Source organism: Gambusia affinis, linkage group LG04, assembly GCF_019740435.1.
Source record: "Gambusia affinis linkage group LG04, SWU_Gaff_1.0, whole genome shotgun sequence".
In the NCBI taxonomy this organism is placed as follows: Eukaryota; Metazoa; Chordata; class Actinopteri; order Cyprinodontiformes; family Poeciliidae; genus Gambusia; species Gambusia affinis.
The window spans coordinates 15,451,510-15,476,892 of NC_057871.1; the positions used below are offsets into that span (position 1 = coordinate 15,451,510).

A 25,383-nucleotide genomic window follows, 5' to 3' on the forward strand; every position below is an offset into this window, starting at 1 on the left:
TGGTAATTATTTATAGTGGGTTTTGTTTCGGAGCAGCAGAGTACAGAGGGCTCAGTACAAATGCATGTCGCACATATTCTATTGGTCTGTGTTGGTCCATCACATACAACCCAGAAAAAGACTGAACACTTTTGCATGGAACTGTATTTGCATTAATGTAAGGTTCATGTAAAAAAGAATAGAACATATCTCTCAAAACTAACTGAGGAACTTCCCTCCTCTGAGACAACTTTTGACTCAAAAGCATTTCCGTAGCCAAAGCCTCACCTGTAATTACAAACGCAGAGCCAAAAATAACAATTACTGCCGGAAAAGTCCATCCTATGAATTACTGAAGAAGGTGAAGAAGCTTTTAAAAGCAAGTGCAGGTTTGCTTAGAGGCTGCACACCCTTGCTAATTCCACCCTTCTTTGCAAATAAATGTTTTCCAGAAGCGAGTCTCCCCTCGGATAATAAACATGAATCCAGCTTCCTGCGCACCTGTTTGGGGGCACCTGTTCGGACATGAAACTGACACATTTGGAGCATCCACCTCCAGTCCACACTAAACCAAGGGCAGCACTGTTTTTCCACACTGTCCAAAAGCTACATCAATTAAATCAGTTTAACTCATAGTGTATTAGAGGCATTCAAAACCTGGACACTTGTGAGTTCATGCAACAGATGCAAGGCTCTTTTAGGTTTTCACCTTTAGACTTATTTGAAAAAGGGAGATACTGGTTATTGTCCTAAAAATGTTTCTTGCATTAAAAGTAATTAAATTTAAACATACATATTTCTAAAAATTTGTTTCAAAAGTCAACTTCTTCCCGAATAACTGCTAGCTGTATTAACAAACTGTAACACTTTTGTTTTCAGTGAGAAATATTTTTGGCCAAAATGAGAGTAACGATATCAGAAGCCAGAAAACATGATATAAGCTGAAAGGTATATTATGGTGAGCTTAGAATACTTAATATCAAAAAATAAAGAGTGACATATTCAGATTAACCAAAAATAAAATATGTGAACCATCTGGAATCATGTACAATAGTTTGGTCTGTTTGACCAGTCCAACAGTCCAAATTATTTTATTGCCTAAATCATTTTTGGCAAAACCGAATACATACACCATTATTTTAGGAAGAAGATAATATTGTGCTTTTTACCTTTTTTGCATTAGCTTTAGATGTTCCTAAAGCTAATGCAGCATCAAAAATATTCTCTTTTTTGTTTTTTTCATGAATCCAATTGGGTGTTTCCAAATCTCAAACTGTATTTTAAATAATCTGTTCAGAGTAAAATAATCTAGACAAGGTTGAACTAGTGTAAATATATAATATGGACCACGAGATGGTAAAAAGCCATACAGACTTCTTGAAATCTTTAATATAACCCTTTGTCTGTGAATTAGATACCAACTTTACACCACCATGGATACCCTGTATCCCTGATTGGAAATCAAATTAGGTTCTGGAGAAATGGTTGACATATGCTGCCCTGGACAGAAAGCCATCTAACCCATATCAAAAACTGTCAGTAACTGAGGTTTTGTTTTTGAATTGATTAACGTCTATTTTAGTAACTGGGCATTTTTTTGTCAGCGAGGAAGTGCATAATCTGCCTTGTTTCAATATTTTCTTTTGTTTTAGCCCAGCCCCTAAACATAACAAACAACTACAACTTGTTCAATTTGAAAAATATAGTAGTTTTGTTATTCAACAGAAGACAGATAGTTAGATTCTAACAAGAAGAAAAGTTTTTGTAAGCATCAGCCTGTCAAAATGAGAGTCAGGATTGGCCATCTGGTAAATTATATGTTCCACAGTTAGTAGCCATGCATGAAAATAAAGTTGAATCTCTGAGTATCAACTCCTCTAGTCTGTTTTTTTTTTTTCTTTTGTATTTTATTTTTTATCGAACCATTTCCAGTGCTAAACTGGTGCTAGGGCTCATTCACTTAGCGCCAGTTCTTTTTCCTTCCACCTCTGCAAGTTCTGGCTGACACCAATAAAATGGAGGTTTGACAGCACAGACTCTTATCTGGATCAGAGGAAAGAACAGGAGTTTGATGCAGGCTTAATGAAACCAACAACCAACCAATTTTTTGGTCTTTGGTTCATTGTAAACAAATAACTGTAATAATGTTATATCATAATGTTTCAACATTATGATATGAGCTCACTGTCTTACATTTCCTTTGTTCTAACATTAAAAAGTTACATTTCGCATAGTTACAGCCACTCTTTTCTGATAACTAAATTCATCCACACAACTTTTAAGTCAATTTTGAAGAAAAAAAAAATAGTAATCTTTTAATATCGTCATATCAGTTTGCAAACACCTCCTGTACTCTACTGTGGTTTCCAGCACGCTTGGTGCTGATCAGAGATCACATGGGTGAGATTCTGAGATAATATGATTTGTGCAGGAAAACTGTCAGAATACACATTACAAGCCGGAGAATGAAACATTTGCTGGATGAATCTTTATAGTGATGTACTAATATAACACCAAACTGGTTAATAGCAACAGACAACCAAACTTTTTTTTTTTTTGTAGAACTTGTTATTCACTAGTGTTTGTAACACTGATCTAATAAAAACTACAGGAAGTGAATATGATCAGATGCTCAATTTGGCTGCAATTTTAACTAATTTTCATTTGATCACTGGAAAGGAGTCAAAGCAGTAATTTGATATTTTATTAGTCTATATTATCTTAGAAAACCACAGCAAAGAGGTGGTGGCGAAAGTGAGCAAAGATTTTTGACAAACTGATGTCTTAATTTCAGTTTTAACAAATGAATCCATAAAGGGTATTTTTCCAAAAGTAGATTAGGTAAGACTTTATGATTAACCCAGTTTTCCTCTCTGTGTAATCACTTAATTAATGAGCAAATTATCCGAGCCTCAGGTTGCATCTGTTAGAAACACATTCATCCAGGCCCCTGTAGGCATCTGTGTGAGTCTGAGGGCAAAGAGAAGCACATTTACGGCTGAAGATTCATATTTGGCCTTTGCACTTGACGCCCAAATGTCAACTAGAAAATAAATCAGCTTGAATGAACCTGTTTGCCTTCATAGCTCTCTTGATATGCATCTGTCCCAGACTGATCCACACACACAGTCTGCATGCTGTGTACCCACACTTCAATCAGTTCATTCATAATGTGTGGAAGGGGATCAGTTTATGGGATTAACCAGCCCCCCACCTCCCACACACACACACACACACACACACACACACACACACACACACATACAACACTTTGGGGCCAGGGAAGGGGGGTGTTTTGAAAAACGGCATCAGCAGCTCCACCATCACTCTCACCATCTCTTGGTGGTCAGTGGCTGAGGCTTTGTGGGATATTGATTCTCCCCATCCAGAGACGGCTTCCATAATTGGTTAAAATGACCGGGTGCGGAGAGAGATGGCTCTCTGCTGAAAACCATTTCCCAGCCCTGCTTGGAGCAGAGCCAAACTCGGGGTTGTTCGGATGCGTTCCAGCCCCAGCCTGACTGGCAGCAATTAGGGGTGTCTGAGCCAAGCTCAGCTTGCGCTCCGCACAAACACCCCTAATTACTGCCAATTAGGCTAGGCGGGTAGGCAGATTTGAGAAAGCAGGGGGATGTTCAGGCATGGGTGGGCATGGAAACAATTTTCAAGGGCTTAGAACGTGACTGGATGAAAAGGTTAATGCTTTGGAGTGCGAGGGGGATAATAACAAAAGAAGGGGAAGCAGAGCCTCCGTTCTCACCTCCAGCGACGAGCCAGGCTTCTTCTTCAACTCCTCGCATTTCCTAAATTTGCAGATCTGGTGGCCTGTTTTGCGGTTCCGACAACTGCTGCAAACACCACAGTTGATTAGCCGCCTGCAGGGTGCACACACCCCACACCTTTTCCTTTTCTTCTTCGCTGGGTTTCCACTGGATGCTGAGGAATTATTCTGTGGGCAGTCTGCCAGATTGGCAATTTGAAACGCACTGTCTGTAACGGCTGCTGAGGCTGCGGGGGAGTGAAGGGCTGTCATGACGATGACCCCGGGAGGTAATGAGATGCCCCCTAAAGCCGGAATAGCGGAAAAAGTTCCAACGCGTTCTGGGAGATTCATTATCTCTGCTTCAGCAGCGCCGCATTTCAGCTTGTTCATGCATTCTCCTGCTAAAGGTCTGCAGTGTTCGGGGGATAAGGTAGAGAGGAAATTATTATTTGCCATTTGCAGCGTCTCTGGCGGCACGCCAGGCTTCCCCGGCCTCTGGGAGTCATTTCTATGCATGCTGGTCCTATTAGGGTTTATTGCCGCTGATTTCCTTCCCCAGAGCATGGCGTTATCACAGTTCCAAGGGGACATACCAATTCTGGCGCTGGGAAAAATGGGCGTCGTGATTCGGGCAATTTTTGCAGTCTGCGGAAACGCACCGTTCGTTTTGTAAAAGTTCGCAAAAGACCTGTACCTTTCCATTTCTGCGTTATAATCCAAGAGCTGACTTAATCCACCATCCTGGAGATTATCCTTCTGCAGGAGCGACACGTCTGCATTTTGTCCATTTTCAATGCAAAGCGCATTGTTTATGTTAGACATGGCTGGGGAGTGCTTGTCAGTGTTCAGGGGGGGAGCGTGAAGGTGCACGGGCCTTTGTCGAGCTGAAGCTGGTTAGGAACAATGAGTAACCATCCTGATGTGTCTTCTTCAGCACTGGAAAGCAGAAAACGGAGAAGAAATAACAGTTACATGTACAGAAAAATGGTAAGCGGTCTCATGCAAATTCAGCTTTCACTTTTCAACTTCAAGTTTCTCTAAAGGTAGCAGCTGAACATGTGAAGCATTCTGTGACATGTTTTCAGGCGCTGAGGCTATTAAAAAGCAGTCCAAATGGACCTGCATCTGGTGACAGTGACATGATGAATGTGACAGACCAGCCTAGAATTATTGTAATGCTGAAAAATAGTTGCACATTTCAGAAAAAAAAGGAACACTTTCAACACTTTTAGATCTTGAGAACAAATGCATTAAACATTAGGACATTAATATCAATACGCCAATATATTTTTGTATGTGATACTGCATTTTGAAACATCAGAAGGGACCCTCATTCACACTATCAAACAACAGCCACAATCTTAAAATAATTCCTTGGATTTCTCTAACACATCAAATCATTTTCTACAGGACTCATGGTACAGCTAAAGTGCAGTGAATATATCGATTGCATCTGCAGCAACGGCAAAAGGAGAGGCGGTCCTGTCCGTGTAAACAAGACCCTCACTGGTGTCTCTTAAGAGCACCTGGCATTCATTCATGGCCACTATTACAGTGACAGCCCTCAGTGATAGCTAGCGGTGGATTTACAACCAGATCATGGACCAGACCAACCACAGTGTCAGCTGCCTGAGGATAGGCCTCCTGAATGTGTGTGGATGAAGGGTTGTTGGGGGCGGGGGGCATTTCCTTTCTCTGCCTTTCCAACCAGTCTGTCTGGATTTGGTTTCCACAGATAAAAGCCCATTAGACACATCTCTCCCTACTTCCATTACCGTTTTCTGGGTTTTCGCGTTTAATTGCGGGTCCATCGCTGGAACCATCAAGCATTTCATATCCTATCCGTAGTTTTCACAAAGAGCAAAATATAAACGTGTACACACAAAGCTGAGATCGATTCTCACTGGAGTTGCTCCAAGAAATCGTCTGGTGACCGTAACTGGATGATTTTATGCTTGAGCAGCGCTGATCCTAACAATGACACTCTTCAGAGCAGTGTTGTTACTGAGGTAAGAAGTTTTAGCTATTTTCAGTTTCAGAACAGCGTTTAAAATGAAGTTTTATCCCTTAGAACAGAAAAGTTCTGAAACATTGGCAGCCTTTTTGAAGATCTCCCAGTCTGCACTTTACAGCAGAAAATACACTTAGAACAGAAAAGTTCTGAAACATTGGCAGCCTTTTTGAAGATCTCCCAGTCTGCACTTTACAGCAGAAAATACATGTTTACTGTAAGTGTGAGTTCTGCTAATAACACTACAATAAGACGTGAGGGGACATTTAGAGATTTGGCCTTATTGTCATTTTGTCTTTGCTTTGAAACAATTATGAAATCAGGTTTCACCACAGAGCTGTGTGACATGATCATTGCCCTCTCTCACATACACAGTGTGACATCACCTCTTATTCCAATAAATATGTTTTTCATGAGAGAAAAAATCATTAAGACTTCTTTATACATGTTTGGACAATTTAATAAACCTTCTGACAGCAAATCTAAGCTTTTACAATATTTTCTATTTGATAAAAAAAGAAAAAACTACATAACTAAGTTCTATAAAGCTCTCCTCCAGCTGTTTATTTTGGTGCAAATTTACTTTCAGCACATTATGAGCACGTTTAAAACCATTATCATCACTGTGAGATACATGATATTCTGTTCTACGCAGCTTCCAAAACTCATGTTCTTAAGATGCTTGTCTGACATAAGGGATTGAACTATTGATAAATTTGATGGCTAGAAATGTCTCCAACATAATTAAGATAATACTGTGCCTGGAGTAATAAAAATTCTTGGTCCTTTTGCTTATTTTGCTAAATCGTCAATCAGGAATCTTGGGGTTTACTTTGATTAAAGTTCACATTAAACTTTCATGGATCTTTGGTTCATTCATATCTTTACTCCCTTTTGTGGAAAAGTTTAATTCTACTGCATCATGGTCAATAGTGGAAGCTGTTATTCATTTGGCAATTTTCTTTCACAAAAACTTAATATTCATCCTTGGACCATCAGATTTTTCAAAGCACCACTGCCAAGTTTCTGACCAAGTCACATTAGTTTTAACATGTCACTCCATTTCTAATCAGGTACACTGTCTCTCCATTCTCTTTAGAGTATATTAGGAGATCTTGACTATCACTTTTAGACCTCTAAATGGATAAGCATTGACATATATCTCAGACGTTTTAAATCCAAATGTTCCAAGCATTACTCTGAACTTTTATAACCAGGACTTGCTGATTCTGCTGGAACAAGGATGAAAACTAAAGGCAACAGGCTTTTTTTTTTATTGCTTTTTTTTCAAATAGTGGTACTGATTGATACCATTCTTTTTTTGTTAGCATAGTGTGATGTTCGCCTCATAATGCACTATGTCAATGAGATTTACTTTTACATTAAAGCACATGTTCTTTAAAACTTCTTTCATTACATTCAAACCATGCACCACACTAAATGATGATGGTTGATAAACTATGAGGACCAAAAATTGTGGGACTTCTCAGTTTTAATAAATTACTAAGGGCAAAATTTACATTTTCAGCGTTTTATCTACTGATCAACAATCAGAGTCAATGAAGGAAAAATTCAGAACTTAGCTTTTTTGGAGAAATAATTATTTCCCTTTTTTTCAAACCTTTTATTGTACAATGTTTAACCAATCTGGACAGTAAAAAACACTTATGCTCTGGGTGTGGTTATTTATAGTTCTTGTTGTATTGACAGGTCAGAACTTTAAAGTCATTGATAGAAATCAGCCAAAACATATCTGATAGATGCAGTTCTAACACTCATTGGAACTGCATTATTAAAGTGCATCTTCCCCAAATCTGTTCAAAGAGAGCAAATATCTTCATAGTTAGCAAAAAACAAACAAACAAAAAACATATAGCCCCATAGACATCATGTTGCCACAACAGCAACAATTTCTTTCCTAAGAAATGTTGAAGTTACTGCACACAAAATGTGACACCAGGGTGCTGTGAGCAATCCCTTCCAGATTTTCAAGTTCAGTGTCAACCAGCAGCCACCCGTAAACAAAACCTTGCTGGCTTAATGATCAGCACCTCCTCAGGGTCATTATTACTTAATCAATTCACCCCTGGAGCGAAATACGCAGCCCAGAGGCAATCAAGTCACGGACATTGATTTTTTCCGCCTGTAAACAAAGTTTCCAGAGACAGAAATGTTCAATACTTGGAGCTGGAGGGAGACAGACAAAAAGAAGGAGAGAAAAAAAAGGGGAAGGAGAAGGAAGAGAGATAGGAAAGAGTGAAGAAAATCAGACAGGATGCAGATCGGTAAATATTTAGATCAAAGGTCAAATCATCCAAAAAGATAAATAAATAAAGGTGAGTGGTGCAACAGTGTAAAAAGGTGAAAAATCCATAGAGATGAGTGCAACAGGAGCAGAAACAGGCTAATAAAATGAGTCTAGGTGCCAAAAGCCAAAGGAAACAGAGAAAAAGACAAACACACACATACACACACGCATGCACACGCACGCACACACAGAGAAAGAGAGAGAGCATCACCTACCGGGTTCCCGTTGAGACAAGGCTCCCAAGATGCTACCAGCCCGCCACCGTGTTACCGCACATCACTGCGAGGCGATATGTGGAGGGAGGCAGGGGGGATTTAATGCAAAGATGCGAGAAAAGACGCACAGACAAGCCGCCCGAGGGGAGCAGAGCCACCGCGTCTCTGTGTGTCTCTGTCAGTGTGTGCGTTCAGATCGCTCAAAACAAAAGAAGCATTTTTTTCGCTTGTCCTGCCAAACTAGGAAGAGAGGTTGAAAAGTGCATCTATAAGCCAAAACGAGAGTGGGTAAAAAAAAACAACAAAAAAACAACAATCTAGATCGCAGCGCTGGATGTATATATAGGTGCTTCTTCTCCTCTTGTATTGTGCGTCTGCCTGCTCTCTGCTCGGTCCGTGTCTCCTGTCGCTGTGTGTGGCTGATTGGTGCTGAGGTGAGGAAGCAGGGATGTGGACACCTACTGATCATTGGCTGGAAATTACTATAGAAACACTGGGGAGGAGGGAGCACTGGAGAGGGAGGGATGTGGCTCGGAGGGGCGCACCGAGAGAGAGGAGTAACCGCGCCGCGCTTTGACACAAACATTTCTAACATATTTGTTTCATGGCGGGACCTTTAACGAGGAGGAAGAAGCGGGGTGTCATTTTTGCCAGACGCGCCCTTTAATAAGGTTTGGTGTGTGTGTGGGGGGGAAACTTGTCAAATTAATTTAAACGGCGCTGAGCTGTGATTAAGATAAAATGCCTCCGTCGGGTTGTTGCCCCCTCCCTCCTTCCTATCTCAGTCCAGCGACAGCTATAATTACTGGGTCCTCCGGGATCCGGCGCGTTATAAATCCCGCCTGCCGGCCACCCATGCCTTCAGATCAGCTCCAGCTGACAACCCGGGCTCCTCCTGAAACATTTATTCCTAGAATCCCCCCCGTTTAAGAGTTTGCGCTTTCCTTCATTTTGATGCTTATTAGCTTTGCTTTAAATCAAGACTCCTATCAAACCTCCACGATGGATTTTTCTCACTCAGCACTTATTCTGAGTTTTCGTGGGTAATTTAGCAGTAAGAGAGAAGCTGACACTGATGTCAGTTGTAGGATTTGCTTGTTTGGGCTGTTTAATATTCACACACTGAAAATGATCTTGTCCTAATTGTCGGTATGAATTTTAGACTGTTTTAACCTGTTCGCATTTGAGCACAACTGTAAAGCAACTTATGCTTATCCATGCTCAGAGTCTGCTGTATCATGTGTTATATTCGCATAGTCTTATTGCTACAACACAATGGCTTGCACAATACTCATATCCAAGTCACTACCAGCTGCGTATCCAGACACTGTAATATTTGCTCATTCCTCTTTGCAAAATAGGTTAAGCTCAGTGTGAGAGGAGGAAAAGCATTTGAAAAAGGTCAAATAAGAAGGATGCATTTTTAACACCATCAGATTGAAATAAGAACATGAATGAACAGCCTCCAATTATTACGGCAGTCTCGTTTTAAAGCTACGAGGCAAAATAAAATATTGAACTGTGAAAAAGTTTGCAGCCTAATAATTTGTGTCATTCTGTTGCATAATTTCTGAGCAGATATTTCATAACAAAAGTGCAATTTTTTTTTTTTTTTTTTGGGTGGGGGTTATATTCAAAATTACAGCTCAGGCATGTATCGTTTTTGGCCAAAGTTACAAAGAGAGGAGATGGAAGAAAGAGCCACATACAGCTCCTTAGCCACAGGTTGTAGACTCTATAGCCTTAGCATATTCAGCACTTCTCCTCCACCAAATATGGCCAGTCAAGTTGATACCAGCAGGCTCAGTTTGTGTCTCAACTGACCAAAGCACTTTCTCTCGCTCTTAAAACCTCTAAATCATTTACTTGTTCACTTAAAAAACACAAGATGAGTTTACATGTGTCGGCTCTATTGAAAAAGTTTGAACATTTAAATATGACAACACAGGCTATTGTTTTATCAGTGATGCACTTAATAAATGTGAACCCAACCACCTTCAGACCGTTGACACCTTCATCTTAATGATCTTACCCCACATTGCTCAGACTGAGGGTGAAAAAGCATCATCAGCACTCACTTTCTCACAAAGCTTCATGCAGATGTTCTTCCAGCCTGTTCCGAGCTCGCTTGAGGACAGTTCTTTAGAAAATATGTTGTCTTGTATATAAGTTACGCAAAAGCAGTAAATAAAGGAGAGATTTAAAAGTCTTATAATACACAAAGTAATAGAGAGAAGGAATAATGTCACTTGTATGTTCCACAGGTTGAGGCTAGTATGTCTGATCTGGAAGAAAGTAAAACAGAAGACCTCAGGGACTTGAAATAGAATAGCAGGGTGAGTTTTGCCAGGATCTTGGTTCTCTGCTTTCCCAAGTTCAGACAGTGAGTAGTGGAAATTAGTGATGCTGATGATACAAAGGTAGACACTGTAGAAGCAAGTTTATAGGTAGCAGCTTTGTTTGTCACACGATGAGAATGGCACAGATCCAGGTAAGTATATCCAATAATTAGAAGAGCATCTGCTTTCATTTAGGTGAACAGATTCGGAGTTTAGAAATTTGAGAGGGAACCAGAAATTGAGTCGTTGATGAGCCGTTATTAGGATAAACTCCAAATGGAGATCAGAGTTATTTGATTAGTCAGAAAATGCTGGAAATTAGTTGCAAATTTTGACATTTATGTATATTATATATATATATATATATATATATATATATATATATATATATATGGTGCCTATGCACCATATATTTTGATGTTGGATAAAGTTAGCTGAAGGTCTGTCTTGAGTTATAGATCGCTGACCCTGCTGCAGACTCTTCCTCTTTTTATCTATCAAGCTCATGAGCAAAGATTTCTTTGTGACATTTTCAAACCACAGCAACATGATTAAATATTTGAAACTTGTATTAGGAAAGCTGGATACTCACTCAATTGATAATTCTAGCTTTCCATTAGAAGTCACTTAAAGTGACAGCGCGTCACAAAGGAATAAACAGTCCCTGCACTGCGTTTTCTCTGAGACGGGCTTTGTGTGGGTAAACAAACTGACAGCTATACTGACACATTTCTGAGTCGTAGACCCCTTCTAGGTACACTGTGTGTGACACAGGCCTATAGGCTGCTAACGGCTACACTTTGATGAATGTATTTAGAGCCGGCGATAGATAGAAAAGTGAGGAAACAAAGACCTCAACTATAAATTTTGGTTGAATCATAAAAAAGAATCATAAGGGCGGGGTGCAAGTTTGGTTGAGAACATCACATACCACTGGGATAATTTTTCATTAATCTGAAATACAAAATCGAGAACTGAGTAGCGTTTAGTTTTTTTGGGGAGGGGGGGTTTTAGGTCATTTTATATGAATAAATAAGAGACATTAAAATTACCACTGGTGAGAATTTAAAAGTGCACAGTAAAATGTTTGAAAAGAGTCTGCCATCTTGTAAGACAGTATTGCTGCAGGTTTTGATGAATTGTATTTTTTAACTGGTCAGGCAAACTAGTGGTAGTAGATTTAGAACTGTTATAAAATGAGTCTTATACCTTTTCTTTGTTACTATAACTAAGAACTAAATAATACAAGACTTAATACTATTCTTTATATCATGCTTTAAACAAAGCAGAAGTTGTTGATATTATTAGTGTGATGATAAGTTTTCCCTCAAAGGTTTGTCTTTATTCTTTAGCTATCAAACCTAAACAACAGGTTCTCTTTATTTATTTTCAGTGCTTCACAAAAGTATTCATATCCCTCCAACATTTTTGCATTTTGTTACATTACAGCCACAAACTTCATCGCATTGTATTTGGATGTTTTGTGATAAATCATGGTAGGGTTGTTGTCCTGCAGGAATTTCCAACTGAGCCCGGTGTTTCAAACCTACCATGTATTGACCTTAATATATCTTTTCATCAACTCTAACTAGCTTCCACACTCCGGCTGAAAAAATGCTCACCTACGTTTAATTAACCTATCACATTAAAACCAAGTAAAACTAAAGTAAAGTTTGGAATTGTAATATGTCAAAATAAAAATAAAAAAGATCAACATGTATGAGTACTTTTGAACAACACAGCACTGAAGCATTTGATTTAGCTTCCTACAATCTCTTAGGGGAAAAAAAATCATTTTTTTAGCAGTGAGACCTTGATGGACAGCTACATTTAAAAAACCAACAACCCTAGAAAGGTGAGTTTCTCCAATGTTCTCAGTATCAGACATTCCATATCCGTGTAAAAAAAATCCCTCTTTGCGAAAATTATTTTATCCTCTATGCGATAATAGCCCCACAGGGAAACCTGCCAGGGTGTTGCTCACCTCTACCTGCAAAGCTAGTGTGGGTCGCCCTTAGTGGGAGCCGTGAAGCTTTGCAGCTGGTCTTTGTTCAAATCCGCATTTCCCTGCATCACCGCCTGTGCACCTATTTCCTCCCATGTCTCCTTCCGCTTAAAAGTGAGCTCTGAGGAGTAATTAATGACCATGATTCACTAGACGTAGCCTGCATTTTCTCAATGAGAGCTGAAATCACAGGGGAGGGATGTCATGACGCACGCATGTCTAATGACTAATGGTGTAAATCCATCGCTTCAGCTGTCTCAAATTGATATGAACAGTGTGTTCAACATCTGTGTGTGCAGCAACATGGAATATTCCCCTGTCCAAATGTCAAATATTGGTGGAAATCCAGATGAAGAATTTTTATATCATCAAGCATGTTGAAATGTTAAGGGACTGTCCAAAGACTAGTAGTCAGAAAGAGAAGATGGAGAGAAAAATGAGGCTAAAGAAAAGGAGACAGCTTTAGAAAATAAGTGCTGTGTGATTTTTGGGGGGCGGGCGGGGGAGTTTGGCAGTGATGCACCACTTTTCGAGGCAGCCTCTGAAGCATTTCTTTAAGAAATGGCCTCATTTCCTCTCGCTGCCTGTAATCTATGACGCCCTCACCTTGCGTGCATTAGCCTTTTGCTGTGATTTGATTTGTATCAGCCCGCATAACGCTGGTTGCTTTGGATGCGCTGAGTGATCCCTCCCTCCGCCTCCCCATCCTTCTGCGTTGCCTACTAATTGGAGTGTAGAGAGTACCCTTAATTATCTTGTTAGTTGCTCTGTTAAAAGAGAGCCAACTCCTGGCACAGTCTGTTGCAGATGACAGCATCTACATGCAGCCGCTTTCCACGGAAATCCATCACTAACCTGTAAGACGGAAAATTATTGATGCCGGCAACATGAGGGAAAGTTGGCAGTCAAGAGTGTAGGAGTTTTAAAATATTCTTTCCATAACTGGCACAGTATGTTACTTTAACATTTCTAGATTTTCTTTAGGTTTGGAGCTGTAATGGATTTTGCTACCTCCTTCTATTAATGGATTCCTCTACAGATACATCATAAATAAATATTTTGGAGTTTTTATGTCCATATTAAGAACTGCTATGCAATGCTATAGAAAAATAATTGGAGCTCCTGAAAATTTTTCCATCTTATAACTACAAACATCTGTGTTTTGGGGTTTTATGTGATAAACCAACAAAAAGTAGAAATCAGAGGTGCGGCCAGAAGTCTTTCACAGTTTAGGTAGGGGAGTCACTAGACGGGACAAATATCAGTCCTGCAATCCGACAATCCTGGCCTTTATGTAAGAGAACGTTAGCTGAACATTTGCCACGTGATGTTATGGGACATAGAAGGCATGGAAGAAGATGCTATGCGTAGATGAGACCATGATCAAAATTATACATCACCATAAACAGACAGTAAGTATCTTGAAACATGGCGTTGCCAGCATCATGCGGTGGGGAGTCCTAACTTTTCTTTTTTTGATTCAGCTGTGACTGTTTGTAGTTGTTTAAGTGTAGATCGGAGCTAAATCTACAGCAATGCCTGAAAAAAACACAACTAATTATTAGATTTTTTATTTAGACCAAATATTATCTATAGGCATTGAGTAAATTTGAATAAATATGCTATATCACCTTTTTTTTTTTATTGATATTTGGAAAGAAAAAAGTTTTTAAGGCTTTCCTTTACCTTTACAATTATTTACTAGAGTTGGTGTAATACATAAACTCTTAATGAAATACATTTTAGTTAGTTATCAAATTGTGATAAACTTCTAGAGTTATGGATACTTTAGCAAAATAATACCTGTGCTACTCACGGTTTGCTTAAATTACACTGCCTCCATTTATTTAAATCACTGACACCTCTGAAGACATTTACAGGGTTTTGGATGAGCCATGGATTTGAGACGATGTCAAACCTCCTCCCAGAATGATATCCAGAACATCTTTTTGCAACAAATTCATTTGACAAAAACACCAAATTATTTGGTCTTTCATCAGTGTTTCAAAACTATCATCTTCCATCCATCCATTCATTTTCTAACACCTGTCTCCCTAGTGGGGCCAGGAGGGGTGCTGGTGCCTTTCTCCAGCTAACGTTCCGGGCAAAAGGCGGGATACATACTGGACAGGTCAGCAGTCTGTTGTAGGGCAACTATCATCCTAATAAATTCTAGAATTTATTATCCTAAATTCTATAAATTCAAAACAGCATTTACCCAGTGAGTCTTAGACCCCACACATCCTGGACGCAAACTGTTTAAACTTTTACCTTTAGGTTGGTGTTACAGAACCTTATTTGCAAAAAACCAGCTGCCACAGTGACAGATTTAAAACCCCAGCTGTCTCTCTGATGAACAACAACAAGCATCTTGCAGACAGAGTAGTCAGCCATGCAATGTGAAATAAAATAATATTTTCATTGTTATCACAACAAGCCTTATTTTTTCTTTCTTTATATAGAGAGAAATCAATTTGGTTGCAAATACATGTACATACTGTTCCTTTATCTTATTTCCTTTAAAGTTAGTATATTTATACTTTGTGCATGTATGCTTCCAGCGCTCAACACCAAAGTCAAATTTCTTTCTTGTGCACACATTTTTGGCTCATAAATTCTGATTCTGATTTCATTCTGGATGATTTCCCCACAACTGATGGGAGTTATTTCCCACAAAAGTCTGCAGGAGAATATTCAGCCATCAGTTTCATGACCATAGACGCAGATACACTCGGGTAAAGCAGTATAGGACAGTGATTTGAATAGCCTAACAATGGTTTTGGAGGGGCCTAGACAAAGTTCAGCTTTATATTTGTATGAGGTTTGGACCTAAATGTATTATTCTGGTTTTAAAAGCCAACAGTGTAGCTGAAATTAAACAAAATTGCAAAGAATATGGGCTAAAGTTTCCTCACTGAGATGTTTAAGTCTCACTGCCACATTTTGCAAACACTTTATGGCCATTGTTGCCACGAAGGAGTGGCAACCAATTATTTGGTTTACGGGACAATTACTTTTGAAGTCAGGACCAAACGGGGTTTGGTCTAAATTTTTTCCCCTTAATAACTAAAATTGCCATTGGGAAAACAATTTTTGTATTTTCTCAGGTGATCTTTTTCAGATTTTGAAATTTATTTTAAGGTAGTACGCACTTTGGTGTGACCAAAACAATAAATAAATAAACGTAAGGAATCAGTAAGAGTACATCTTTGCACCAGTTTAAATATCAGAAGCTGGACTAAAAACATTCTCATATTTTGATCTAGGATGCTAGTAAATGTTTTGAGGCGCAGTCGGTCTGTTTTCTCCCAAACAATATGCAAGCTGCCCCACTCTGTGAATCAGACCAGGGTATAGTGAAACTGTGACATATCCCAGTGGTCAAATTCCGAGTTGAAAACCAGGTCAGACTCTGCTCCACTTGGCTGTAAAATCTCAGCCGTTCTCGGTGTCACCAGTCATTGAAAATGTCACTGCCTGTTTCTGGCTTTATTGCAATGTGACACTTTATTGGACACATCTATGAAATGCAAGATTATGATAGCAATCCGACGAACTATGAATAACCTGTAGAAAATCCAGATATCCACGTTATGCATGCGTGAGGTGAATTTATGTTTCCCGAAAACCCTGATGGATATAAAAATAAATAAATAAAACACCAGACCGGGCGCGCTTTTACACCTTGTGTCAGTCACTCTGCGAGGCAGGAAGCATAGAAGGAAGCATCCATAATACAAATACATCAGCAGCGGTTGCAATGCAGAAGTGGCAGGATGGGAACTGCTGCCAGACACATTACAAGGGGCTCTAATGAGGGAGCTCACACTCTCACCCCCTCCTCCTCCTCTTCCTCCCCTTCCCGCCACCGAGGAGGAACGCGAGGCGGGAATTAATTGTGAGGGCGATGGTGGCGAGCGAGCTGAGGAGCAGGTCATTACTGCACGCCTCCTCCTAGAGCGCCGCGGGCAGAGCATGGAGCGCCACGCTGCTCGCACAATTCCCATGATCCCACAGGAGAAGTAGGAGGAGGAGGCAGATATCGTGGGGGACGCAGAGAAAGGGTGGCAGGGGTGGAGGGGAAGGAAAAACATCCTGAATGGATGGGGAGGGAGGCAGCTTCTTCTTTGTTGGAAACCAAACCAGCATTTAAAAAAAAAAAAAAGATTTACCTTTAAACGTCATCAGCTGGTAAAATTTAAACTATTGCTTTGCATCTGGTTCTGATTATTATTTCGTTCAGGGTTTTTTTTTTTGTTTGTTTTTTAATTCATTCAACAATAATAAAATAATAAAAATGACACCTACACAGGAAATAATACGAATAATGAAAGTTGTAAATGTATTTTGTATGCTCCATGGTTCCGATTTAGGGAAGATGTGGGAAAAATTACAGTTTTGTGAGTCTTGTCTTTGCCAGAAAGGTAATCATCAGATTTAGCGGTACGGGAAGAATATGGTGTAACGAGTGACTCTTTGTGGGGATTGTCGCCAAAGCCGTGGCATTAAATTGAACACATTGGGCACATTGCCCTCTAGTGGATGTTTTGATGTCTGTGGCACAGCATCAGATAGAAGTTTTCCTTCCTATTAACCAAAATCTAAGTTGTAATTCCGACAGACCAAGAGGTGAAATTAATGGATTTAATGTGTCCCTAAATTGTATGATTGTGTACCTGTTTTATATTTGCAGATATGGGCTTTTGGAGAAAGAGAGCTAGAAAGCCAATTGATGCAAAAGTAGTACAAGGATTTCAAAATCTTTTTAAATTAAAATCTAGAAAGTGTCCTAGGCATTCGTAGTCAGCCTCTGTTCTTCTGGTACCCAAAATCCATTTAACAATTGTCTATACCCTCTTGTATTGTCGGGGGAAGTCAATGAGTCAATGAGCAAAATGTGTAGTGCATTCTGGACAAGTCACCAGTTGATGATAGGGCAATACAAAGACAACAGTGCACACACATGCACACACACAGAGACACACACCTGGGCTATTTAGAGAAACCCATTAACCTAACAGTCATATTTTTAGTCTGTGAGAAGAAATTGGAGTACCCTGGGAGAACCCAGGCAAGAGAAGAACGTACAAACTCCCTAAGGAACGACCCCATGATGGGATATGTGTCACTGTTCATCTCAAATTAAATCCAGTACAAATTTCTCTCCAAAAATCAGCTAACAATTACCTTCTGTATAAATACAGCTGTATCCATCAGAGGTCTATTGGAATACCCAGATAGGTCACGGATAGACTTCTGGTCATAGTTTAAAGCAAGATTAGGTTATAAAACAACATCTCATGGAGAACTCAACAGTCCAACATCCATAAATGGAAAGAGGCAGTTATTCAGTAGTGACCTGGCAGGTTGTGAGTAGGATCCTGACTTCCAAGTGAATATGTAGTTAGGAAGCCTAGATGTATGAACACTGTGAGAGCTGGGTGAATGAGACTCATAGAATAAAAACCCTTTGACTGGTCAGTATGAATAAAAAAGTCACACACATGACGTGTCACAATGAACCTACCGTTGCTGTCTGCCTGAACTGACAAGTACAGTAAGAAAAACAGCAATCAGAGAAGCAGAAGCAGGCTAATGGAATCTCTGGAGCAGTTGCAGGAACTCACAGCTCATGTGGGAGTCTAAATAATCCATTTGCAAAGCAAGAAAGTTTTATATATATATAAAGAATAAAACCAATGAGAACATAAACTTAATGAAAGATTATTCAACCTTTTTAAAGATTAGTTTTTTATATATGTGACTTGTAAGCCTCTTAAAGAGTGAAAGTTTTTTATGTTGTTTTGTATGTACCGTACACCTTATGGGCATAACATTTTTGAAAAGAAAAAACATCCTCATCAAAATCTCCACTTAATCTCCACTCCACTCATTAATATACAGCAATCATGAGTGTTTGTAAGTCTGATTTTGGTGATGCCAGCAAGTTATGTCAAATGCAGTTTAAAAAGTAACAAGTAGATGGCACTAAACATGCTCAAAAATGTACATAAAGACATGAAGCACTATCCAGAGACTCAGTGGATATGAAGCATTAACATACAACCCTAACTCTGCTTTGAACATCTTGTATAGGAAGAATCCGTTACAGTCAAACCAAATATATAAAAGATATTTAACTTCTCTTCTGAACTCTGGAACTGGATGTAGTTAAGAGCAAGAACAAAATTGTTCAAAATTATTGTAAGGAGTCAAATTAGGAGAAAGCACAGTTCATTCTCTGTTAATTCATTATCTATTTTAATCATATATATATATAAATTACATGTTTACCCTATTAAGAGTGCAAATGTCTAGGGTTTGTACATCAGACCTATCTGGAACTAATGTTTAGCCATCTCATGTTCAAAACTGCAGATACAGAGCAGAACGAGTTTCTAGAGAGAAGAGAAGGAGTTTCTACTCCTTAAGAGACCAGTATTGTGTCATAGAACTTCCTTCTTTATTGTTTAATGTTGTCTGTATTATTTGTGTTTCTTTTTGTGCTTAAATTGCAGAGTTGTGATTGTTAAAGTACCCAGAAGGTAGTTTTTACATCCCCCACAACAACCGCTGGCAAGTTAGAATGATTTTGTGTCTGTGCTATCAGTCCATCTCAGCTGCCAGCACTCAGATAAAGCTAAAGGAAAGGGAGGTGTTGCTGTCAGACAGTTGGCCAACAAGATAATTTCCTCACAAACAGACATGTTTTGCAAAAGATTTGAGCAAATGCTTTTTTGCCTTTGAACCACATGTTTCAGTGTATATTACTGGGTTTTTATGAGATTGATCAAGACAAAGTTGTGCTTATTGTGAAGAGAAATAAAAATAAGACATGGTTTTCATTCGTCTTTTTAAATAAAATAGTGTGGTATACATTAGACCTGATCCCTCTTATGTACAACATCATTTTGCTGCAAACCAATCGGGGGTATTTCACTATTGGCTTCGCATATTTAAAGAATGAAACTCCAGCACATTTCCTATTTACAAAATGAACATGCAATAATTTAAACCAGGGTGTCCATAGCAGCCAAGGACCATCTGTTGCCCTTTGACTAATTCTGTGGCTTTCCATGCAATCCAAAAATGATACATATTTGGCCTGCCAGGTGAATGATGCAGAAGAAAAATATTTAGTTTCAATTAGGGCAAAATTAATACCAACAAAATCTTCTTGCGATCTTTATTAGGTACGAAACGTAATTCTCTTTTAAAACTATGTTGGTAGTAAATGGGACCACATCTACTTGACTTTTACTTAAAAGCATATTTCGATTTTTGTTGTCACAAAAGACAATTTAATAAGTTGAAGGCTTTTTCTCAAAAGCCTTGAGCTCATTATTAATCAAGTTCATCTTGGAATAAATCAGCGTTGTAATAGTTGGAAATGTAACAGTATGACTTACGCACTTTCCTCAAACACCCGTCTTCTCTTGGTATTGAATAGCTCGAAATTTGACTTGAAAAGTCAATTTTCCTTAACTGTTCTTGAACGCAACATTGAAATTTAATCCCTCCGCCTTGCAGCTGCGCAACTGCAAATTAAGAGAAACATATGTTCGTATTTTATATATGTCCACCCTGTACATCAGGGGTGGCCAACCCTGGTCCTCGAGAGCCGGTGTCCTGCAACTCTTAGATGTCTCCCTGATCCAACACACCTGAATCCAAGAGCTGAATCACCTCCCAAGTGCAGTCAGGTTCTCCAGAGTCCTTCTAATGACCTCATTATTTGACTCAGGTGTGTTGAAGTAGAGACACATCTAAGAGTTGCAGGACACCGGCTCTCGAGGGCCAGGGTTGGCCACCCTTGCTGTACATTGTACAACGTTTTTGAAAAGACGCCAACAGCAAGTTGTTTTCAGAGTAAAATGACACCCTGTGACAAAGAACGAGCGCCATTACAGATGGACGGCTAAGCAGCAGGGGATAAAAAGGTATAGAGGTTTAGTCACAGATCGATTTCGTACAATATTTTTTTCTTGAACTGTGTCGACATTTAAATATTAAATAGATATAAATAAATATTTTATAAAAATAAATAGATTTAAATAAATATTAAATAGATAAAAATATATTTACGCCAACATGAGCTTTACTGCTGATTAGTGAGAGCTCAAGCTCAAAGCTCAAAGTCTTCAATAATAGCATGCTAGGTGAGTATTTTCAATGGGACATACTATAACCAAGTCTGCAAATGCATTTGTTAAGTATGTTGTACCAGACTTACTGCAATACGTCGTTGCTACTACCACCTAATAAATAGCTAAAGCAAGATTAGCTATTAAAGATTTTTTCTGTGGTCAGTAATCTCAGACAAATAAATATGTGGAATAATAAAAAAGAAACATATACAGATTGTTACAGGTCTAATATAAGATAAAAATATATCTTTGAAATGTATTGTTTCTATTGACGTATGTTTTGAAGTAAAATTGTTATCTGACTTATATCCTGAATGTGCTAATAAGCTTTATATTTAAGCTTTCTTAACTCCTGAGAAAACTTTGAAAACCATGAAGAGTCTTTGAAGCTGCTGTCTCAGTAGTTGTGTCACATGGAGAGATACAGTATTGTGGTGTATCCTAGCTGCTGCTGCAACAGTACTGCAATACTGGGACAGTTGGTAGGCAGATGGGGTGGGAGGGTGGGTGTCCAGAAGCCAACTGTGTACTAATGGTGAATCGGGATGTTGTTTCAACCAACCAAGGCTTCTGTTGTGTTGTTTAAGACCAACAGTCACAAATGTTGCATGCCAGATGTCTGCCCATGGAGGAACTTTATCTCATGTTTGTTCATTCACAGAGACACACGTCACATCTGTGATGGCAGAGCTGTTAGCTGCAGCCGTCGCCACTGCTGCAAAATGATACACCAACAATGATTTCCAGACTCAACAAGTAAGTCTCGAAGCTATCTGTGTCAAAGTGTTGGTTATTAAAACAAAACAAAACAAAAAAAATCCTTTAAACACTCCAATAAAAAAAGAACAATACACAACAGTGTGTTTTATTTTCTGTTTCAGCGGTGGACTCACAAAGCCAGAATAGATATTAATAAAGTAATGCAAATAAAGGAAGCGCAAACGCAATCAACTCTCTGAGGTCATACAAAAAATAAAAACAATGTGCAAAACCAAATCAATATGTGGTAAAGTGCAAAAATATTCACAATCCTTAAATTTTTTTTTACATTTCATTACATTTTAACTATGAAATGTTGTGGTATTTTATTAGTTTTTTATGTGATAGAATAAATGGAACATAGTTGTGAAGTGAGATAAAACTGATCAGTGATGGCATAGTTACTTTGAAAAACTAACTTTAATCGGATTACTGATTACTCCTTGGAAAAGTAACTTTGTTAGATTACTGATTACTTGGTTTGGAAAGGAACAAAGTTGCATTAAAAGTAACTTTTTTTAGTTACTTTCAGCAGCTGAAAACAACAACACTGTGCCACCTGTGAAAATTACATTGATCTTTGCCAATACTTAATTGCAAGTTATTTTATAATGATTACATCAGCAATGTATCTCCACTTATATGTTTGAACTGAAGGGGAGATTGTTTAATGGTTTAAAAAAAAAAACTTCAGTAATTTGTGCGTGTTTTTGTGTGTTCCAGTATTGTCTGGAACACTATAAATGGGATTTTAAACCCCCCCATACACCCCACTTCAGCGTCCAGGTTCTGCGTTACGGTCCTGCGTTTGTTGTCAGCGCACAGCGCTCCTCCTGCCACTCCACAACTCGGATGCCCCGCTGCGCAGATTTGTGACACTTTTATTAATGTTACTGATTATAATGGCATTTAGTTGCACAACTTTACGGACTCGTTCATTCGTGGATGTTTTAACGTTTATCGCGCTGTTCTTATTGGTCTCGATGTTTGCAGTTTTCTGGAGCGCAATGCGAAGCTCTAGGTAATTCACAGCAAATATATTAACAAAGACACAGCGGGATGAATCATGACTCTGACTAAAACGAACTGGATGACAGACAAATTCTGGGGTTTATGTCTGCTTATTTCCAAGCCCAAAAACCACAACCCGCGACTCATTAATTCTGCAAGTGACTTAAAAAAAAAAAACAAGCCCAAAGTGCTTATAATAATCAGACTTGATGACCGAAACTCAAAATAGTTCCTGTTTTTCCAGCAACAAAATGGAATGCATCTCCATTGTTTATGTTTTTGTCGGTGCTGATAACTGTCGCATAAAAACGGTGGTCACTCCCCAAGACGCGTAGAGGAAATAAAATTAAATTACAAAATAAGATAGTAACGCAAAGTGATTTCAATAAGTAACTGTAGTCTGATTACTAGTTACTGACATCACTGAAACTGATGCATTGTTTTCTAAATCTTTCACACATGAAAATCTGAAAAGTGTCACTTATATTTGTGTCCAGTCTCATTTACCCTTGAATAAAATCGAGGTCAGTGAATACTGAGAAACTCTCAGGAGTTTTGTAGAGAACATTAGTGAGCAAACAGCATCATGAAGACCCAGGCACACAGCAGACAGGCCAGAGATAAAGTTGTGGACAAGCTAAAAGCAGGGTTATGTTAAAAAACAAGTTTTGGACATCTCAGGGAAAGTCCATCATCTGAAAATTTTAAGAGTATGGCACAACTTCAAGCATACTAAAACATGGCTACAGCTAAAGTGACGGGTCAGACAATGTGATTCATCAGAGAAACAGCTAATTAAATAAAAATAAATTCCTCCAGAGATCTGAGACTGAGGGAGAGGTTCACCTTCAACAGGACAATGACCCTAAACATACAACCAGAGCTACAGTAGAATGACAACTGCATCAAATTCGGTTTAAAAACTGAGTTTCCTTCAGAAAGAGATTGATTTTGATACTTAGCCAGCAGGGGGTGTTTTTTTTCCTCCAGCTCCAATTTATGACTGTGTATGTTGTAGTGAATGTCAATGTTAGCAGAATTAAAATTGTCTTACTTTTACATTTTTAATTCTATTAATTTAATGTTGATCATTACAAGACTGTGATCAATACAGATGGATAGCATTTACAGGTGCCATATGTTTATTTTTTTTCATCTACACAGTGAAACTTTGAAATAATCTTAGAGTAATCCTTTGTATGTGCACACTCTTAATATAAAGTATGTGTAAGGGTTGAATGACGATAGTTAGACTTCAGCTTGGAGCGTTTCAGGAGAAGAACAGCACCTCTCCAAGTGTCTCATGAAGCATCTTCACATTTTATGAAGTGGTTTCTTTATTGAGGATTACCGGTTGGACGTGATCAGTTCCCAACCCTGCTGTGCGAAAGGAAGTTAATTACTGAAATTGCAATCTGATGTCCTCACAAAAAGAGATTGTAAAACGGCACAACGATTGAACAAAAACAAAATGACATAGAGGGCATGATAACGCCTATAATTTTCAAGTTATCAGGCTTTTACCAAAGGAATGCTGGACATTAATTGATTTGTATTCACTCTGCCTGTGTGTCTACTGCATCTCCCCCCATCTACCCTGTAACCAGAACCCCTGTTGAGGTCTAAACAATTGGGCTATGTGAGACCCACACTAACAACTCTCCCTTGTCTTTGTAGATAACTACAGGAGGAGGAGCAGCATCTAGTTGGTGAGGTAGGGGGTGGGCTTGGGGCCACTAATTTTGTGTATTGGCTCAAGCAGATTATGCCTAGTTATTACCCCCACATAAACCGCTGTATGTGTAGATTGCCCCAGGTGAGATGTGTGCTGAGCCATGAGTGATTGTGAGAGGTGACACTTTTCTCGGCTTCATGATGAGCTCCGCTAGCTTTCAGTCAGACCTCAAAAAGTCCTCCTACTCAGAGGCCGAGGTGAAGGCAGTTGTAAATCAATGGATTCATCACAAATCTGTCGTTAGTGAAAGCCCCCACCTCATTAGGGCTAAATAATTAGCATCAAATAAGGAACAACTACCTTGTACCTTTATCACACCCAGGTCATAAAGGTACAGCTGGAAACTTTTCTTGTACTTTTCATAATACAAAATTTTTATTTTATAGTTGGAAAATTATTTGATTTGCTTAGATGCTAATACTATGTACCATGTTTACAATGTACAAAAAAGTAAACGTTGTATAATACAAATACACTTTGTCAATTGTTTAGCAGATCTATCGTTATGTGAAAAAAAGAAGCATATACGGAATAGTATTACAATTTAAAAAAAAAAAAAAAGTAATACACACATTCCTAATCAAAAGCCCAAATCATAACTTGGCCTGCTGTCAAAGAAAGTGAGAACAGCTGACACATTTTGAGCATTTTAGGTGAGAAAGCAGTCAAGTGACAAGTGTGCCTAAATTTTGATTGCCCTGGGTCAGACTGAGGTCAGGGATCTGTGTTTACACATGAGGTGACGGCACACGCCTGCATTCCTTTGAAATGTGACAGGCAGAGAGCAATAACAAGATTTACAAATTACAGTAGCTGTTGGAGGAAGAAGACTAACAAGAAGCCCAGCTAGAAGCTTTTCTGCCTGAATGCTTCTGCTAGTGCAAACCGTGACGAAGAGAAAACTGCAGTTTCTAGTGTTGTACCTTCATTCAGTGACCTGCAAGATTTTCTTTTCTTTTGTAAAAGAGGAAAATACAAATACAATAAAGATTAAAATTTCTTTAATTACTTACTTTAAAGTTGAACATTTAAACACACTGACACCCTTCATCGATTGTTTTTTGTTCAATGACTATACTTTTTCTAAATATACCTCACAATTAAGTGAAAG

The 25,383-nt window shown here is 38.8% G+C and overlaps 2 protein-coding genes across 6 annotated transcripts in view; one reads left to right on the forward strand and one right to left on the reverse strand.

Annotated features, from left to right (window-relative positions):
• The window catches only part of cxxc4 (CXXC finger 4), a 51,207-nt gene extending 31,007 nt beyond the window's left edge, over positions 1–20,200 (reverse strand). The window contains exons 1-2 of one of the 3 annotated variants that reach the window (XM_044115107.1): positions 20,034–20,200; positions 3,740–4,678 (exon numbers count right to left, since the gene is read on the reverse strand). In XM_044115107.1, coding sequence (XP_043971042.1) covers positions 3,740–4,564 — 825 coding nt within the window. In that variant the 5' untranslated portion in view covers positions 4,565–4,678; positions 20,034–20,200. Of the gene's footprint in view, positions 1–3,739; positions 4,679–8,276; positions 8,697–20,029 lie in introns of those variants that run through there. The other 2 variants (XM_044115105.1, XM_044115106.1) reach the window with 2 other exon arrangements.
• Positions 20,201–20,382: 182 nt separating this feature from the next.
• Positions 20,383–25,383, forward strand: part of tet2 (tet methylcytosine dioxygenase 2) — a 39,998-nt gene continuing 34,997 nt past the window's right edge. The window contains exons 1-3 of one of the 3 annotated variants that reach the window (XM_044113163.1): positions 20,393–20,560; positions 21,429–21,523; positions 24,215–24,246. The gene's annotated coding sequence lies outside the window, so the exon portion shown is untranslated. Of the gene's footprint in view, positions 20,561–21,428; positions 21,524–24,214; positions 24,247–25,383 lie in introns of all 3 variants that reach the window. The other 2 variants (XM_044113162.1, XM_044113164.1) reach the window with 2 other exon arrangements.